Source organism: Cyprinodon tularosa, unplaced genomic scaffold (assembly GCF_016077235.1).
Source record: "Cyprinodon tularosa strain WSP-4 unplaced genomic scaffold, ASM1607723v1 ctg61, whole genome shotgun sequence".
In the NCBI taxonomy this organism is placed as follows: domain Eukaryota; kingdom Metazoa; phylum Chordata; class Actinopteri; order Cyprinodontiformes; family Cyprinodontidae; genus Cyprinodon; species Cyprinodon tularosa.
In genome coordinates, this window is record NW_024039352.1 from 349398 (window position 1) to 369892 (window position 20495).

General features: G+C 37.1%; 1 protein-coding gene across 3 annotated transcripts in view; it reads left to right on the plus strand.

Annotated features, from left to right (window-relative positions):
* ehbp1 (EH domain binding protein 1) overlaps window positions 1-20495 on the plus strand; it is a 186223-nt gene that overhangs the window by 17703 nt on the left and 148025 nt on the right. For all 3 annotated transcript variants that reach the window (XM_038307428.1, XM_038307430.1, XM_038307429.1), the window contains exons 3-5: window positions 16-73; window positions 158-253; window positions 6456-6509. In XM_038307428.1, the coding sequence (XP_038163356.1) occupies window positions 16-73; window positions 158-253; window positions 6456-6509 (208 nt within the window). The remainder of the gene's footprint in view (window positions 1-15; window positions 74-157; window positions 254-6455; window positions 6510-20495) is intronic.

Genomic DNA, 20495 nt, shown 5'->3' on the forward strand with positions numbered 1-20495 from the left:
GTTTTTCTCCTACAGGCAACCAGATAAATTAGTGGTTGTTTGGACTCGCAGAAGTCGTCGGAAATCATCTAAGGTCTGTGTTTTATAGACGATCAGTAGCAACAAAAAATTTTATATTTTGAAAAAAGAGATTTTATTCTTACATTCTGTCTTTTAGTCCCATAGCTGGCAGCCTGGCATCAAAAACCCCTACAGAGGAGTGGTAGTGTGGCCGGTACCAGAGAACATTGAGATTACCGTCACTCTCTTTAAGGTAAGATACAGACTGTCATGAAATGAGTCTGCAGTGTCCGTCTGTATACATTTGCTCATCTTATTGTCTTTAAAGAAGATTCCTTAAGCCACAGTATGTTCCAGGATGACTGCTTTACTTTAACATGCCAGGGCTTCGGGGCCGACAGACTAGCTCCTGTTACTAGTGTCCTGTTACATCTCTCTGGGGTTACAACATCACAACACGCTCCCCTGGTAACCATGTGTTAAAAACCTCTAGATACAAGTACATTTTAGTAAAGTAGCAGTATCTAAGATTATTAAAAGAAATACAAACTTTATGTTGTTTTTTCATTTTTATTTAATTGAATAATAATTTACTTATTGGTAATCAATGACCTTTTCTGTCCCTGTGGTATTGATCAAAAATGACATAATACCTCATCTCTTTTAACAACTGGTAAAAATAAATACTTAATGAGAGCTTTCCAGTAGCAGTCACTCTTGGGGCCCTGATTTTCAGAAAGTTTGCGTGTCTTAAAAAAAACCCCAAAAAGAACAAGTGCACAAATTGTGTTTGCAATTCCGCAGACAGTGTGTGAAAACCTTTTTTTAATGCATGTGCCTTCATCAATATGCAGACTATATTCTAATGTTCAAACTGCAGAGATTCATGGGAGGATATCCAAACATTTAAACATTTACCAAGTGCGAAGGGATTAATTATTATTTATTTATTTTTATTTTTATTTATTTTTTCCACATCTCAAACTCATCTGGAGATGTAGTTTTTTTTCATCTTCAGGCCAAAACCGTCTGCAAACTTGATAATCTGCGATCATTGTTGCCACAAAGAAGGCGTCGGTACACTGCTTTGTTTTTAGTTATTTTTTATCATTTTATTCTTTTACTTTTGCTTCGTACCACTTAGAGATAGACAACCTATGTAAAGTGCTCTATAAACATTATATAGCTTAGTTGGTATTTATTTATTTTTTAGATCATTTTTATCATCTTTGCATCCATCTTCATGACTTAGAACATTATTTTTCTTTCATGTCCACACCTGTAGAATACAGTTTGCTCATTTCAGGGCAATAACCAAACTAGTTTTCCCATCTTAACATTTTCGCATTGATCCTTTATAGATCACCTGTAACTCCACCACCTATTGCACATGCTTACTAAAAATTCATCATGCAGTGTAGCTTTAATAGAATAGTGGAGAAGTTGTGATGCTGTGCTCTAGTTTTATTTCCAAAGGCCCTGGAAACCTTGTTAGACGATGGAATCACTGAATCAAAGAAAATCCCTGGAGAAAAGTCAATAAAATTGAAATGAAATGGTATCTGCAAAAAAGTTAAAGAGGTTATTATTGATACCAAACATATATGACCCGATCAACGCAGAACTGGCTCAGCAGAGATAAAATCCCGCTCGTTCCTCTAAAGTTCGCGCGTCTAAATGATTGAATTCCTGTTGAAGAAGAGCGAATAAGAGAGAACGCAGGTTCTACAGATTCAGCAACAGGAAATGTTCAGGTTTGTTCGTCTTTTTGCTCCAACAGGGAGAAATATCATTGGAATAATCATTAGTGACGTAAGGCAGCAGTGCAGTCCTTCGTTTCTTAAAGTGGCATGTTAGTCCCTGAATAGATTTTATTTGAGGAAATCAACCAGACAGAGACCCACTTTATCAAACAGGCTTTCAAACAGACCCGGCTTTAAATCTGGATCCAACCCAACTACTAAAATATATACGCCTTTTTTTTTACTTAACCGTAGTAATGAATGTGTACCTGAAATCATACATTGTGTCTCTGGTTTCCAAGCAACGTTGAAGGGTTTCCTTCAGCTTGCAGGATGGATTCTCCATAGTTGTCCAAAACTATAAATAAATAGTTTTAAAATCTAAGCTGAATTAGCTGATAACAGGCGCAGAGTTGTTGAGCAGAGTTGCTGCAGAGGTTTTCTTCCATTTGTGGGTCCGCGTGTCTTTTTCCTTTTCCAAACTTGGCTCTGTCACAAGTTATAGGTAGTTCGCAAAAAGTGAAATGTGAAAATGTGAAAGCCAACTGAAAAACAAAGCCCTGTTTTGCTTGGGACCAAAAGACAAGACACCTTTCCTGATGTGGATACGCTCTTAGGTTTACATTGTGATTTATCTATTGTTATGCTCTGAATGTGACCAGTATGTCTGTTTAGATAAGATGATTATAGGTTTCACCTCCTGTCACATGGATGTTTATTATTAACAACAAGTTAGTGTTTCTCAGACGGTTCAGAAAGAGTTTGGCTGAACTTCCCTGCAAATTACCTCAAGTCAGCGAGGCAAATCTTGTGATATTTGCATAAAAGAAATCATTGTTTTTTACGCTTTCGGTAAATCTTTTTGGCTGTTTTACGCTGTTTTCCATTCTCCTCCACTTCCATTTATTGAAGCTTTGTAACGAGACACAGTCAAAGCCAGCAGAGCAAAGTTTTCCTTCTTCAGCTGGATTATTGCCAAATCACATATCCAATAATGCTGGCTTTTTTCATGTAATTACCCCATTGCCGTGTGCTGTATTTGGGTTAACAAACACTAAATCATAATGCAGACAATCCCTCAGTGTTAGTCTCTATGATACTAATTGTTGATGCTACATTGGTAACAAATTACCCTCATTCATTATACATGCTGCGCAGTCCTTCCCTGTTCTGCAGCTTTCTCAGCCTCATTAAGGCTTTTTACTCAGAACTGTGTCATACACATTTAATAAGCGACATGACATCATCTCACAGAGTTATTATGACTCAGCAGATTTTAAAGGAATTATAACCTGGTGTTAAACTCAAACAGTCCTCATAAAATTATCTTTTAAATCCAGGTTTACTCATTTTAAGAGGAAAAATAAATTAAATGTGTTAGCGACACAAGTGTTTTTTTTTTTTTTTAAATAGAGCAAAGAGTACCCTCAGAATGTATTCTAAAATTATAAATAAATCATGTCCATCTCCACCGTAACGAGGAGTTAAAAAATGACAATAACTTAACAGAAACAAAATTAGCTTTTACCAACAATATGAAATATCAAATACAGTGGAATCTGCTTAGTGGTCACATTGGTTCAGAGCCAATTTGAACACTATAAGCGATTGATTACTAAAACTGAATTTACCGTTATTTTACTTATTTTTTTTATGCAGAATATCATCTAAATGCCATTTGTATGTTTTTTTTTTATGAAAAAAAATGGAATGAAACGGATAACTTCCGCATTTACTGAACTTTATTACAGTACCATGCAAGTTTAATTACAGTATACTGTGCTGTGCGCACACATAATTCTGGTAGACTACGTGACTTATTATGTGCTGTGCGTCGAGTCTGCTGTGCCGACGGTGCATTTTTTAAACAAGTTTGAAAATATAGGTTGAAACAAATGCTTCATCACAGCAGAGTACTGCGCAGTGTGCGGACATAACTCTGATAGCCTACAGTAGGCCTATGTAACTTATTCTATGCTTCGGCTCTGCTGTGCCACCAGTCCACTTTAACATGTCTTAAAATAAAGGTTGAAACAAATGCTCCATCAGAGCAGAGTACTGCGCAGTGTGTGGACATAACTCGTTGCATTTTAACATGTCTGAAAATAAAGTTTGAAACAAACGGTTTCATAGAACAACAACATAGAAGATAACTGCTACAGGCTACAGAAAATTAAAGCTACCCTAGCTCTGTTTTGTGTTGCGGATCCTCTGCGCCGCATAAAAAAAATCACTTAACATATTTATCCATGGTTTCCTGGATCAGAGTGTTGTCCAACACGGAGTTGACTTTTTCAAAACATTGTAAAAGGTCAAAGGTTTTGAAACCAACGGGCTGGAGACCAGTCTTTAAAATGCAAACTGCATTCCTCATTTCAGCTCTGGAAGAGACAACAGTCTCCTCTTCTTCATCCTCATCCTCCTCGCTGCTCGCAGCACTGGTACCCGCACCAAAGCGCTCTTGTACCTCCGAGCTAGCTAGGCAGAATCAGATGCCCAGAATGGAATCATGGGAGAAAAAAAATAACTAATAATACACGTAATTTTTAAATTATTATTGCACGTTTACATTCATAAAATGGCCAAAAATTAACACTATAAGCGGGTTTCTTGATTACTATAAACAAAATATTTAAACAGCATTTGTATAGAAATGATTCTGTCCCAAGTCTTTTGATCTATAAAAGTGGTTTGATTACTATATCCGTGACCACAATAAGCAGATTCCACTGTATATTTTAATCAAAATATTAAAGAATGTCTTTATACATATATATATATATATATATATATATATATATATATATATATATATATATATATATATATATATATATATATATGTATATATGTATATGTATGTATGTGACTTAGGATCTTACGAAAGGACATTGTAGAGAGTGACAAGGAAAGAATAAAATGAGCATATTCTATATCATATAGATCTGTGTTTAGTTCTTATGGCTACATATTAAATTCTGTAAAGGGTCGTTAAAAATGAATACATTTTTTCTTTTATTTTGTTAGGAGATTGAGTACATAAAGTTCTTTTTCATTTTGAAATGCAACATCAGAGGGATGTGAGAAATGGATTTTGCTAAAGTTTATTTATACAGTTTTAGAATTACAATAATAAAGTTAATTATTAATGTGTTTGTCTTGGTTTATTTTTCCAGATGTAATCTGTAGAGGGCGCTCTTTTGTGGGCTTTTCCCACATAAAAAAAAAACAACAAACAAACGCAGGATCATCCTGCAGGTTTAACTTAAGGCAAACACGGGTTTAAAAATGTTTATATCAGATTTCCAGGTGATGAGAAGAGACAAACAGTTATTCTGCATGAGCAATATAACTCTGTAGTTTTCAAATTTAAAGTATGACGTAATTAGCATAAATAAATCCTGCAGGTGAAAACAGCGGGCAGAACAGCTGAGTCAGCTGTTTGGTATCAGGCAAAGAGGCAGGATGTGCATGGCCTCAGATTAACTGTGTAAGTCCTAAACAAAGAATAAAATAAAAATTAGCCTTAACTGCAGAATAAAAATCAGATTAGGGATGTGCATCTTTGATGTCCGATGCTCAGTGGAAAGGATGTTTTCCTCATGTTTAGCCTGACTTGTTTGATTAAATGATGTCATCTGCAGAAAAATCTGGAAATGTTAGCTTCTCCTACTTATGTTAAAACAGTTAAATGAAAACAAAGAGGAGGAAATAGGGTGTTAACCAACCTGCGGATATATTTTTTAGCACTGCAGAGGATGATGGCTGTCAGAAGCTGTTGATGTGCGTGTAGGATCAGGGCGTTCTGGAGGCCGTTTGGAGCAGCTGCTTGTGTTTAACACACAGGGCTGGGATTGCTGAAATCTGTGGGAATTGTGTAACAAAAAAACAAAATATTTGATACTTATTAAAGATCAAAGTATGTTTAATTTATATTCAGAGCCATTCTTTTTTATCTAATGCTATTGAAGTAATTATTTTAAAGAATCGGTTTGCGCTTTATCAATTTGAGTCTAAGTGAGGAAGACTATTTAAAGAGCCACAGGTTGCAGAAGTCTGCACCACTTAAACCAGGCCAAATGAAGGTGGGAATATTTTCACATGTATCAATAACTGGACCGGACCAGCATTGTGAATTTGCCCTAAAACTTCTGTCTCCTTTTCTCTGCAAAGCAGACCAAGCTTGAACCATGAACAGCAGGTTGCCTTTTTTTTATTTTTTCCAGGGATTCCTCTCTTTTTAACATCTGTACTTTGACTAGACCATTCTGAGAAATGAAAAAGCTGTGATCTAAATCCATTGAAGGCTTCCATCGTGTTTATGGTTGTAGTCCTGCTGAAAGGAGGACCTTTTCAAGCCTCTCTGTCCTGCTAATTAAAATCCCAGACCTAAACAAGGGGAACTATCAAAGCCATTATTGGAGGCCATAAAGACGAGGATTGGATTTACATTTTTTAATCTTTCCTGGGGCCGGAAAGCCTGTTCACCAGTTAGCTGTGACTGCACAGCCACAGATTAATGAAATGAAGAACCGTCTCCCTCTAGATGTTCTCTTAAACCTTTCTGCATGTCCCTTGAACCCTTTAAAAACATTTTTTAGGATTTTTTGGGGGGGAAATTTTTTGTTTTTCTCATTCTTCTTGATTAAAATAAGAAAAATGTTAACAAATAAATAGAACTGTCTTGAATTTTTGGTGTCTCTCCCTTTACAGGATCCTCATGCAGAAGAGTTTGAGGACAAGGAGTGGACGTTTGTAATTGAAAATGTGAGTATTAAGTATCTTTCAGCCAGATGTTATGAAACAGCTGTTAAACCATTATGCACTGTTGGTTTAAAACCCAGTTTCAAAGTGGAAGTAACATAAGAAATACAAGTTTTTCCATCAGTAAAAGGGCAAAAAAAGGTCAAAGGTTAGAGGATAGCTTTCTTGTTGGGAAGGGTTTGATCAGATGTCACATTGACTATGAAGAAGTGGTTTTATATTCGGGCTGTGTCTGCCACCATGTGGTTAGTGGATGTCATTACATGCAGAAAAAGGAATTTACTGAGTTTAATAATGTCTGCTATGTTAACGATTTATTAAGAGTTAGAAACATGAAGAGAACAGGTAAATATGTTTACATTCAGTTTAAAATCAGTCAGGTTTGATATTGCTCTTCTATTAAACATACAGATTATAGGATGAAAACTTTTCTTTTTTAATAATATAACAAGTGCATTGAACAGGAGGAGCTGTACGTTTTATAAGAGAATCGAAAAATAGGTTTGAATTATTATTTTTATTAAACTGAAGCAGTTTTGAAATTGTGACTAGAACAGATTGATACCGATAACCAACTCATTTAAACTTTTCTGCTGCAATATATCATTTGTTGAATTAACAGCCTGTATCCGCACAGAAAATAATATTAAAAGGAAATAAAGGAAAGAACAGGCGAACTTTGGGTTCATTGTTATCCATAGAATTAAATAAATATCCAGCCATAATGAACCTACATGTTCTACTGGTATCATGCAGCCTAAGTGTTGAAACTTGAGTGCTACACTGTTAAAACGTCTTGATTTCCAGAGAGGCTACTCGGACTGAAATTAATATATATATATATATATATATATATATATATATATATATATATATATATATATATATATATATATATATATATACCGTACATTCTCTAATATTGGCCTGTATTCCAATAGCGGCCGGGACTCTAACATTGGCCGGTCTCGCTGTCAGAGGAGGTAAATAATGGCCGGTCTCTAATACAGGCCGGGGCTATAAACGTTTTTTCTGGGCATACCTCAACATTATACTTGTGGTAGTAACATACAAGTACCACAGCCCTGCGCAGCTGGACGACAGGCCCTGACTGCTGCCCGTCTGCGCGAGGAAGAGAACAGACACGCAGCAGAACAGGAGGAGCGCGAGTGATGAGGAGAATAAAGGGAGAGATGAAGAGGAGGAGGAAACTGAGGAGGAGAATTAAACAGAATTGGAGGATTTTATTTTTATTTTTTTTACTTCAAACCAAGCGAGACATGGTAACTGTACTTTTTCAATAAATGAACCTAGTGTTTTATAGGTTCAAATAGACACAAAATCTCATTTTTATTCATTCCACTGGTAGTCTGTTTTGCTCAAATAGCAATAGAGGCCTGTCTCTAATTCTGGCCTCTATCCAATAAAGGCCTGGACCGCGATGCACTTGAGTGAAATAAAGGCCCGGGCCTATATTAGAGAATTTACGGTGTATATATATATTTATATATATATATATATATATATATATATATATATATATTAGGGCTGCAACTAACGATTATTTTAAAAATCGATGAATCGGCCGATTATTTTTTCGATTAATCGATGAATCGGACAAAAAATATTTTTTATATTTTATTCTCTTTATTCCAAAATAAACATTTTAGACAGAACAAACAAGCACACAAGTACAGGTTGCTCATTAACTGTACTAGTGCAATATGAAAAATAAATGTTTGTGTTAAAACTACGCAAACTTACATGAGAAATGTAGCTGTACATCCACAAAATATAGGCTACTTTGTTTCATAAAGCGCAAAAAAATACATTTTTGTTTTTAAAAGCCCCTAAGGGGTTCAAACAACAGCCCCCCCCATTTCAACAAATGAGGTTTTTTTAGACTAGAAGAGTTCTGCCTTTTAAGACAGGAAAGTATAGCAGTTAAAGTTGCTACTTAAGAAAATACTTAATCATAGAGATAAAAATAGCCCTGTGATTCAAGTTATAAATTGTATTTGGAATAAAAATGAGAGAACTAGGGGTGCTAAAAAACACATCCTCCAAAGACAGATATTTACATGGGAATGTGGCAGATAATTAATTGACATTTTACTGATCTTACTGGATTTTATTCTGCTTTACTTCCATAAATTGCAGGATCTTTACTTTATTTTTGCCAGAATATTTAAACTTTAAAAGCCTTGCCCTCATAATTTGCAAGTTAATTTATTTATAAAGTAAATGTAAACGCTGCTTAAGCTAATTCAAATGAAATTAAAAGTAAAATAAGTAGCCAACCTTATCACTGTCTGTAACCTACTAACACGGTAAGGAAAGCATCAGATGAGCTACCTGAGAAACTAACGTTACGTTTCCCCACTTTAAAACCAAAAAAACATGGTGCTTCCGTGCCATGTTAATATGTTTTTACAAAAGTTGCATGTTACGACTTTTTTCACTTTACAAAGCGCAGGCTATTTTAATTATTGTGATCAATTTGCGCCGTCAATCCCGGTGCATGCGCGCTTCATTTGCAGTCTGGACGCTGAGGGTAAAAATCCTGCTGCTCTGACTGCAGCGCTGAGAGGGATTCCTGCGGGAGCGGGGGGAGGCGCCCCACGGCAGAGTAGGAACTATACATGCTTTCACGTAAGAGTCTCCAAAAGCCGCAAGTGACACCGTAAAAAGTCACCAGATTTGTCGCTAGTCGCATTTTTGAAAAATAGTCGCTGGAGGGGTCTGAAAAGTCGCTGAGTTGGCAACACTGCACCTGCGGCGCTGAATCGCTCTGCCATATTTTTTCTTCTTCCCCCGCTTCAGTAAAGTGGATGTGATGACGGCGGCGGCGGATGTCGCATTAATCGCGCGACACAACTAATCGATGATGAAATTCGTTGCCAACGCTTTTAAAAGTCAATTTTTATCGATTTTATCGATTCGTTGTTGCAGCCCTAATATATATATATATATATATATATAACTATATATATATATATATATATATATATATATATAGTTTTTATCATCTGTCTAAATGTCACATGTTGCAACATATTTTATTTTTTTTGTGGAAATTATCAATCGTTTTTTTCCCCATTAGGCAGAGAGATATCTATCTACCCCGATTCCAGGTTTCTAAAAGGAACAAAAATAACTTATCATTTTTTATTAATATTTATTTATCAAAAGCACTGGGTTGAGTTTCTTCGGGAAGAGACCTGTTTCTTCCAGACAAGTGGAAAAAAACTGGAAGAAATGTTGTTGTTTTTTTTCCCCATTTCTTCTAGAAGAAACAGGAAGAAAGTCCTTTTAAAATACATCATATTCTGGAGTACTGGGATAGTTCCATTGAAAAGTCAACTCATTATATCCACCTGGCTATATAACATGAAAACTGTATGAAAATACACACACTGACACAAATTAAGAAATTATATAATCTATTAAGGTTATGTAATACAAATCTAGATGAATAAATAACTTTTATTTCCAAGTTACACAACCCTTTTATCTTTTCTTTTATCTATTCATGTCCCCAAAACAACCTGCTTTATAGATACTAAGCCCCACCTCAATGTTATTAGTACTTAAGGCAATAAATTCACCCAAAGAAACAAAACCTCCCATAAATTTGACCTTAGACTGAAACAAACTGTTTCTTCTAGCCAGAAAAAAAAACTCCTGGAAAAAACTGCCATCTGGAGCAAACTTCCAACCCTGCATAAACCATATCTTAACAGTGACAATTGGCATCATTATTTTATATAACAGGTCTTCCTAATATTGTTCAGCTCTAGTCCATATGTTAACTTACTGATGATTAAAGGCTGAGAAAAGATTTGCAGTACTTGAACAACAGAAGATACGATTGTTTTACTCATTAATCCAAAACTATCAAACCTCTGTGATTGTATTAAGAACTTTCTCCTATTTTTTGCTTAAATCGAATTGCTCCTCATGTCTATAGTAAAACAACAGCTCAGACTAATGCTGCCACCTACAGGTCAGTTATGGGAACTAAACACTTTTAGATTGCAAACCATGGCTTGTGGGATGATTACATGTATCTGTTCATTCAGTAATTTAGCTGGTTTAAGGTTCTTATCTCTACTAGATGGATAAAGTTTAGATCTATTCAGTAGTAATACATGATGTTGAGACATTAAGTTCCTTAGAGAAGACTTGGCGCTCTTTACTTCTTGTGATCAATTCAGACACTGAACTACTTTCTTTAAAGGATCTAAGATGTTTTGTTTTTATTAACTTGTTTTGCTGCTTATATTTCTCTGCAGCTGTGTTTCCTTTAAGCATCAAATTGTAATTAGGAAAATAGGTTCCCTAAATGGAAACACTGCAAATTCAAAAAAAGTCTGGGTTTAAAAACAGTTTTTCAGTAGAACATTTTTATGATTCGGTGGTTTTTCAGTTGTATCGTAATTCTTATATTTTGTATCTGACACACAAGTCAAGTGATCTTCAGCTAATAGAAAATAAAAAATAATTATCTGATGGATACTCCCTGATGTTACTTCAGACTGAGGTCACATCAGCAAATGACCTCTGACCTCTTGGACTCCTCAAAGTTCCTTAATCGAAGATCAAGAGGGGGAGCGTGGGGCATGCTAACTTAGTGCACTGACACTGTCACTTTCCGTACACGTCATGCGGAGAGGGACAGCACTCTGCTCCATCTTTAGGTCCAAAAAGAGGCTTGAGGAGACAAACTGGTCAGCCGATGTCTTCTGCTCGGAGCGTGGGAGAGGGCAACACAAGAGCATAGGAGGGAGAGGGAAGGTTTGAGGTTTTTCTGCTCTCTCTGCATACCTGACTAATGACAGAAAGATCAAAGCCATACCAGGCAGCCGGAATGAAGAAGAGGAGCAATGATGGGAGGGAGAAAGTAACCCCTCACACCCGCACAGGCATCCGATGTGGAGGGGCTGTAGGCCAACATGTTTAAAACCCACACATCTGTTGATGGGTTTTATGTAGGGATCATGACATCTGGATATCTTTTCTCTCTGAATGGTTCTACTGGAGGCCTTTTAAAATTTTTTTATTTTTTGGCACTAGTGTTCTTTATTTACCCATAAATAGACCAGAAAAAGGCAGAGAGAAAAGAAGACGTATGGTAAAGGGTCTCTGGAACAGACTGAAACTAGACCACTGCATTTAGGGCCTGTCTCTTTAAAAGGTTCCCTTGTCTTTATACAATTTTTAAACAATGCTTTGTGCCTACTATCTTTAAAGATTTACATTCAAAATAATTTCTCCTTTTCAATGTCAGTCCTTAAATTTGCAGTGAAAAGGAACCTTTGAATAAAAATTCAAAAGTTTCAATATATTAATGATTGTAATAAAAATCATGTCATTTTATAATTTACATGTTTCTTAGGGAATAATTTTTCAGGGTCTAATATAGAATAAATTCAAATCTGTAATAATTCTATAAACAAGACTTCAATTCACATCTTGATTTCTCTGATCCATACCTGGACGAATTAGTTGTGTTTCTGTCCCATAGATAATTCCCTGTAGGAACTGGTAGAGCTCATTCAAACCAGCTTGTTTTCTGGCCACAGATCCATCTTCTTGAAATCAATGTTCCAAACAGCTTAATGTTGTCTAGTTGTTTCCCGTCTAGAACCGGCTGGGATTTCAAAGCATCACCTAATTGTTTCCCATTTTTTAACTGACATCTGAAATGTACCGGCACCGGTTTCAGCAAACAGGCCCACAGCATTCTGCTGCCGCTACCAGTCTTCACAGTGGCCTATATATTACAGACTTTAAAAGCTTTACCTTAACTCCCAAGTGCACACTTCTTTCCACTGATGCTAAGCGGTACAATTGTTGTCTTATTAGACCATAAGGGAGGCACTATGTATCAGAGGTTTTGATAATTAACTGTTAGCATATTCGTACTGTGAAGAACATATAAGCTTTGGTAAAATTTTCAGTAGCAACAAAAGGTGTTCCTTGCCCATGAAACATAAATGTAGTTGAGCTTTTGTGTTATTTGGGAAATTTAGAGAAGTTGTAGTAAATTCAAACTGATGGATTCAGTTCTAGTGGTAAAAATTGAAGTTATTTGCTGTTAAATCATTCTAACTTAGAAATGGAACAGGTTAACTAAATCATTAAAAGCTAAAACCTTTAAAAGATTATCGTCCATGAGGAGTCAAGCAATGGTTTGCGCTGTATATTTTTACAGCTCAGTGAGTTTCTGGTTTCATAAGAGGATGCAGGTTTGTACACTTTTAGGACTGTTTAATATATCCACCACCAGGGGGCAGCCTAGCACAACGCTCTAAAGAAAGCTTTATTAGTGCAACTGTAATTAAATCTGTTGGATCATGTTTTTTTGTCAGTTGAATGCTCTGTCCTACTTTTGGTAATTAAACATTTTGTAATAACTGGGTGACATCTTTAGGACTTTTTAGATTTTCCAAAATTGGCTGTTCGTTCTGTTCATAAAAAGGTAGGCAGCTCTGACCTTCTGAGGCTACCTGAACCTCTCAGGTAAGTCTGAAAGGATCCACGAGTGCCGTGCTCGGTAGAAAAGGAGCAGAAGAAGAGGAGAGGTGAGTTCTCCTGACCCCTCATCAGACGGCAGAGTAGAAAAGTGGAAGAATACGCCATTGTGTCCAAGACTGAGGATGATGAAATTCAAGATCCCCGTGCTCTGGCTTCGTCTTAATCTTGGGGCCCAACCTTGCGTTAGGTTAATCCCCCTCCGTTGAATTACTGGCCCTGTCTAGATTGTATTTTGTCATTGAAAAACGTAGTGTCAAACACTACCTTTTTCCCTCCTCTATTTGTTCGTCTGACAAGGCGAATCGCATAATCAAAAGATGGGAAGAGAGAGAGGGAAGGAAGGAGAGAGGTGGATGGCTGCAAATGGCTGCGCAGTAGTATCTCTAAATTGCATGCTACCCTTGCCTTTCACCCTTTTTCAAACAGCCACATATTATCAAAAAGGTGGGCAAATTGAGAGTCAAAAGATTGGACAGCTATATTTGAAGGCATTGTGCTGACAGGCCCTTTTTGTGCGTGTGTGTAGTGGCTGGGGGTGGTTAACGCGTGCATGTATGTCTGTGTGTATTTTCTCTACGTTTGCATATCAGCCAGAGCTGGAGATTGGAGACCAACTTCGTTCATCTTCAAAGCTTTGTGAGAGGATTTAAATAACGCGCAGCGACACACACAGAGGGCCGCCGTGTTTAAAGCGAGAAGCTATCATGTCAGAATACATTGAATATACAGCGATAGAGACTCCAAAGCCCACTCTCCTTGCTCCTCCCCCATCTTTTACCCTTTTAAGTCCTACTTCAACAGTTTCTTTTTTTTTTCTTCACCACATTACATCAATGTCACCAAGGACAGAAGGCGTTTGCGACTGTGTACGGATGCTCTGCTGTTTGACAGCCAGTCTGATACAGACATCAACAATAAGAAATGTTTTAATAGACAATGGTGGTTAAGCTATTAATTTGCATTGTGAGTTGTTTAGAGAGTGGGATTCTCTTATTAAAGGTACATAGTCACTTTAATTACATTTTTTTAAACTTATGCACTGGCTCGTTGGTTGCAAACGTTTTTTTTTCCAACTAACTGCAACCTGCAGGTGTAGTATTTGTTTTTTTGTCTTTTTTACTTTTTTCCCTAAATTTCTTAGTAAATGTAGACTTTCTGTCTGTATTCGCCATAAAAACATCATGTGACTGTCACTATGTCGCTGTGCATGCGTACAATTGGTCAAAAGGCAGAGGTAATGGAGGCGAGTGAGTGTGGGGGGAAAAAAATTGAAATTTAAAAGTAAAAAGATACAAGAAAATGTTTGAGTCGGAAAATAATACATCTTAAGTCACACAGGGAAAACTGACTGAGCTTTGCACACTAAAGCTCAGGAATGTCCCTTCTAATTGTGCCACTAGTTTTAGCAGTGCTGCCCATTAGGCATTGCAACACTGTTTAACTGTCTGGACTTATTTAGTTAGCTGCATTAATCGCCGCCATCTGACCTTCTGGTAGTTCAGCGGTACTGCAGGCAGATGGTGCCACATCTGTTATTGTCAGCTCAGAACTTTGTGAAATTTGCTCAGTTAAAACTGGTTTACAAATGCTTGCACGATAAGGCCCCTAAGGTTTTGAGTGACTGTGTAGTTCCTCTCAGAGCTGTGGGCTCAGTCACACGAGGAGCCCACAGTGGAAACTGTCAAGTACCCAGATGCAAAACCTCTTTTGGTCATTTGGTCATTGTACAAGGCACCAAAACATAGAACACATTACCTGCAGAACTGAAGGGAGAGTCAAACTGGGTCCTTTTTAAACATAAACTTAAAGACTTTTTATTGAGAAGTCAGTCATGTGAACATTAATAATCTAACTGACCTGATCTTATTTCTGTGATGTTTTAGTGTGTAATTTCTTCTGTTGTTTCTTGTGTACAGTCACTGTGTTTTGTGTAAAAGCCTAACTGGGGACAGGCGTTGAGAATTAGCCTTAGCTAAAATGTTGTAGTGTGTGACATGATGCATGACACATACTTGTCCCTATCAAATAAACGAATAAATAAAATAAATTGTGCCCTGTGCTGAGGTTCTATTTAGGCTCAAAATGGATGATCTGACCTCTATCAGTATTGGAATAAAAAATGACTGTGTACCTTTAAGAAATAAGCCTTCATTGGTCAAAGGAAGCAGGACTTCCTCTCTGCCTAGCTGCATGGATATCCATCATATGGATATGGATATCCATGCAGATCGATTGATCGATCTAGGGTTCTGGATAGATAGATATGGATATAGATAGATAGATAGATAGATAGATAAGTAAATACACAGAAAAATGTGAAGTAAGTCCCGCAGTATTCCATTGTCAGATACACAGCTATGCATTTGTTTAAATAATTATGTAATCATTTAGATATCGGACAAAACTGCAGTAAATATTGTGACAATTATAAAAAGGTACATCTCTCCTATTGCAAAGGAAATGAGAAATAAGAAACAAGGATCTTTCTCTGCATTCCCCAACCAGGTAGAATGCTGTATAGGAATCCTCTCCTGTTGGCCAAAGGGGGTTGGACCTGTTATTGTCAGCAGGATTGCTCAAATTTGTTGCACAAAAACATTTCCAAGCAAAGTATTTTTGCATACTTAATTCAGTTGGATTTTTCCAGCTCTCATTTATATAAAGCCAAAGAAGAGAATGGCAGAGAGCTGACATTCCTAATCATTAAGCACACCTTCCCAATCACATATTTAGTCTGTTTTTGTATTGTACCCAAAGCCACCGTGCCCTCCCCTCCCCTCCCCTCCTCTCCTCTCTCCCTGTCTGGAACATATTACGTAGGCCAGTGGCTTGTGAGCACTGACTGGGCCTCGGGGAAGAAAAACACAATTATTTCAGCTCCCGGCTATTCACGCAAAGGTGACAAAAGCTGGTATGAAGTATGAAATCCCAAAAGTTTCTCCTGCGTCGTGGCCGACAAATTGGGATTAATTTGTGCTTGTGTGCACGCGTGTGGCACCAAAGTTTTCACCTTTGCTCTCCTTTTTTTTTCTCTTTTTAATAAAGGAAATTCTTGTTAGAACTCAATAGGGTTCATTTATTGTGTCGGAGGGAAACAGGCTGCTCACTTAAACTGTTCATATGAGCCTGTAGTGCTAATTTAAACTGAAATGTGTTTCGTAGATCAGCGCTTAGAGAATGTACATTATTTTCTGGGTGGGTGGAAGAAGGCAGGAGGTTTTTTAGCATTTGATCGCACATCCACACACGCTTTCTAAATTAATTTAATCTAATTAATTGCCATGAGGAGAGAGGACAGATGCTTGTGATTACCCCCCACGCTCCAGACTCCCCCCTGTGCAGACTCACACGCCCTAAAGGACGCACACACACGATTATTGCTACTGTACACAGTCGCATGTTCTGCTTCTGTTTTGTTTCCAAATAAGAAAAAAATAAACAGTAGTTTCAAGCTAAAATATAGGTTTAAAAGGGGTAAATGTTCATGTTTCATCTCTGTGTGAGTCAGTCATGTAATCTGGGTTTTCTGGTGTTTATATTTGGCCGTGTGTCCACTTGGTTGTATTCAGAGCAGTGTGTGGTTGTGGTTGTAGTTTGTAGGTGACTGTGGAGGCCGGGTGGTCCCTGCTGTCACCCTAATAGGCTTATTGGCCCCTAATCCACACCACACCACCCCATCACATGGCTGGTCTGCTGACTAACTGCTGCCATTGCCCTGAGGTTTCTGTGTGGTTGCGTTTCTTTAGCAGGTGTCATGCATGTGTGTGACCGTCTGAACTTCTGTGCTTCTCAGAGATCTTTACATTCTTAGCTTCAAATGACTTTTGAAAAACAATATTCTGCTGGTTGTTGTTTCAATGAGCAATCTTTTTTAAAATGTTTTGTCTGTTACCTACTTTGAGATAAAACCCTTTTTGTGTCCTAATTTTTTACCAGGTAGTCCTTAGAGATGGACATCTCTATTTGAAGGACAGACAACCCAAAATGGCAAAGTTACAAAGTAAACTGATATAACCATATTGGGCTTTAAAGAATTAAAACAATTGATGATCAGCCAAACGGAAAGCTTGTGGGATCGAAGCTATATTTTGCATTACTTTCATTTCTTTTCCTTTAGCTTAATAAACTATTATGTTTTTTGGGGGTGGGGGATTATGTAATGTTATCGATGCACACATTATCACAGTCATAAAATATTTATTCGGTGCAATGTTTGTTGGGATTATAGCATTCAGATTCTTTATTACACTGAAAATATTCACAGATAATTATACAGGTAATTATGATCATATTGCTCCATCCTAATATTCAGCAACAGTTTCTCAATAACATTTATTTCCCTACTAAAGCCTAGTTGAGATGACTGTGGTGAACTTGTAATATTATCTATTTAATATTAAAGCTTTAGTAAGAAACAGATCTCAAAACCATACTTGATTGATACCAGTGTTAATTTTGACAGCAAATTCTGATTTAGTCTTTTGAATAACACACCATTTAGTTTTAGTCATATTTTAGTCATCTGAAATCTTTTAGTCTTAGTCTAGTTTTTGTTGACTAAATGTCAAAAGAGTTTTAGTCTTAGTTTAGTCTCAGTCTAGATTTGAATTAGACTTGAATTTCCCCTTGGGGATCAATAAAGTATCTATCTAGATTTAGACACAGATTGAACAGTGACAGATACAAAACACGTATTTTATTTTGAATTTCAAAAAGTTTAACTGTGGCTTTGCTCCCTGAAAGTTTAGCGCAAACACGGCGGTTAATGAAATAAAAAATAACCTTGTATGCTTAGCGTGTATGCTTACCTTCGCATGTATCTCCTGATGAGTCGTCTGCAAATGCAGTTTCAAGTTGGTGCTGTTTTTTCCGGATATTTTGACTCCACACGGTTTGCAGGCTGTCTTGTTGTCCTTAGTGTCATATGTGATGTGTGCCCAGATATCAACTCTACTTTTTCGCCCTAGATGTTGTAACATGTCTATTATTCATTGGATTTTTGAAAGGCTACTACTGCTACGAAAATGCTGCTTCTATGCTTCAACCATACGCGCTCTCTTCTTCTTCTCCTTCTTCGCACAGCTTTATGGCGCATTACCGCCATCTGGATTTCTTTCTATGGCGGTTGGCAACTAACTTTTGATTGGATTTCTTCCCAACTTGTCCCACAAAAAAAGTAATTATGATAGGATCACCATTCGTCTCTCCCTAATAGTTTAATCTCGTTTTTGTTCGTTGACTAAAGTGTCAGTTATTTTCGTAATAGTCTTAGTCATCATATCTCACTTTTTATTTAGTTTTTATTTAGTTTAAGTCCGTGAAAAAGGTTAGTTGACGAGTATTTTTCATCATAGTCTTCATCAACAAAATTAACACTGATTGATACCCTATTAATTCAATTAATACATTTTCGTTTAGCTGAAAGTCTGGTGGACAAAATGTCATTCCAACTGAGAATCTTCACCTTCACAAAATAATAGGATTTTTTTCAGACATCTGTTTGATTGTGTGAATTTATTTGAGCCAGTTCTCCATAAACCTTGAGAATATAAGCATTTTAAAGCTGATTAAAAGCAGACTGCATAAAATACTGAAGTTGAGATGTCCTACAGATCCCGCCAACCTATAAAGACAGAATAGTTGATGCTATAGTGTGACTCCATACTGCTATTTCTAATAAAAGGCAAGTGTAAACTTGAACCTTTCCCTTAGTGCTTAGTTTACTCAATTAAAGCCAGACTATCATCCATCCAAATACCACAATACTGGTAGGATGATCTCTTTATATTCCTCCACTAGTGCAGAAATGCCAATATTCTCAGCGACCTTGGAACCATTTCTGGGTAAATATATGTTTATTTAGTTTCCCCTATTTGTGCTCTATGTTGAAACTATTGTTCATCTTTCAGTTCTTTGGTGCGCATTTGAGTCTGTAGCAGGGAGTTTGTGAATTTGATCCAAACCTTGACAAGTGGTAGTTTCAAACATGACTTCTTTCTGTTTTCTTTTTCTCACTACTTTTTCTCACTAAGAACAACCTTTACGTCATACAAGGATCCCTGTTGAAACTCTACTCTATTAAACTCTATCATCTGCATAAAGATTAGCTTGGAAGCGGCCTAGTGGTAGCAGTGCGCTTGTGCTACGAGAAGGTTGCAAGTACCCGGTTTGATCCCCACAGCCTGCACTCTGGGTCCCTGAGCAAGACCCTTAACCCCACACTGCTCCCTAGGCGCCGCACAATGGCAGCCCACTGCTCCCCAAGGGGATGGGTTAAATACAGAGATGACTTTCTCCTATGTGAGATTAATAAAGTTCAGTTATTATAAGTATTATTATTAAAGCTTGAACTGTAAATAAAATATTTTCATATATTTTTTTATTGTTTAAAAAAAACACGAGGCTAAAACTAAGCTTTTAACCATCAGCCAAATAACATTTTTAATATTCTTTACACTTTGTGGTTAGATTATAATAGAATTAAAACTCATTTTGCATGTTCTTTTTATGCAAACATGCACTTTAACAGAGCTATTTACTTGCGGGTAAACCACACTTGCCGTGCTGCTCGACGCTATCGCTCTGCTTTGTATAGCTCTTGGCACACGCTTTTATCTTTGCATGCGTGCCTGTTTTTGCTTACATGCCTATGTTTGTTAATTAAACTGATTAAACCGTTGCCCAGTTGAGGTAGAGCTAATTCATTTTATACTCCTGTTTTCTCTGGCTCCTTTATAGTTTTTTTTTGGTGTGTGTGCATTTCTTGTGTCATATTTGTCACAGTTGCTCTTTTATCTTCATCTTATTTATTCTGTCATCTTTCGTCCTTGTGCCGTGCCTGTCGTGCTGTGTTCTGCATGGGTTAGTAAAAGACCCATATGTCTGCAGTAAGTCCTGTGTATGCAGCCTGTGTATGCCCGGGCTTGCATGTGTGAGACTGTATTTGTGAAAGTGACTTGTCCCACTGGTCCAGGTTGTGACCTCGGCTTTCATCTCCTTAGTCTGGGGCTTCAGCCTCCCGTAGCGATTCATTTCCAGCCAACAACACAGCAGATGCCGCCAGACAGTACAGCAAACACTGACGGTTCCTGTGTACATATGTTCACCTTCCCAGATATCTAGTCACACAATAACTATACATATTGTTTGCCATAAGACTCTATGAATTATCTGTAAATTTGCATTGTCAGACAAAATGTCGTTGCTTCTTGTCCAAGTCTTCTGCTTGCAGATCATGGGAAACATCACCCATGCATACATGAATCCCTTCATTTTTGACAGGCTTTATGTAAAGCTAACAGGAAATCAAAGATAACATGGTGGTTAGATTATGTTACCATGCTGGTATCAAAGATCTTTGACTCCTAGACAGGAGCCGTAAAAGCTTCAGCTGAGAAAACACAGAATTGGTTCACCAGAATTGGACAATGCAATCATTTAGAAAATGCT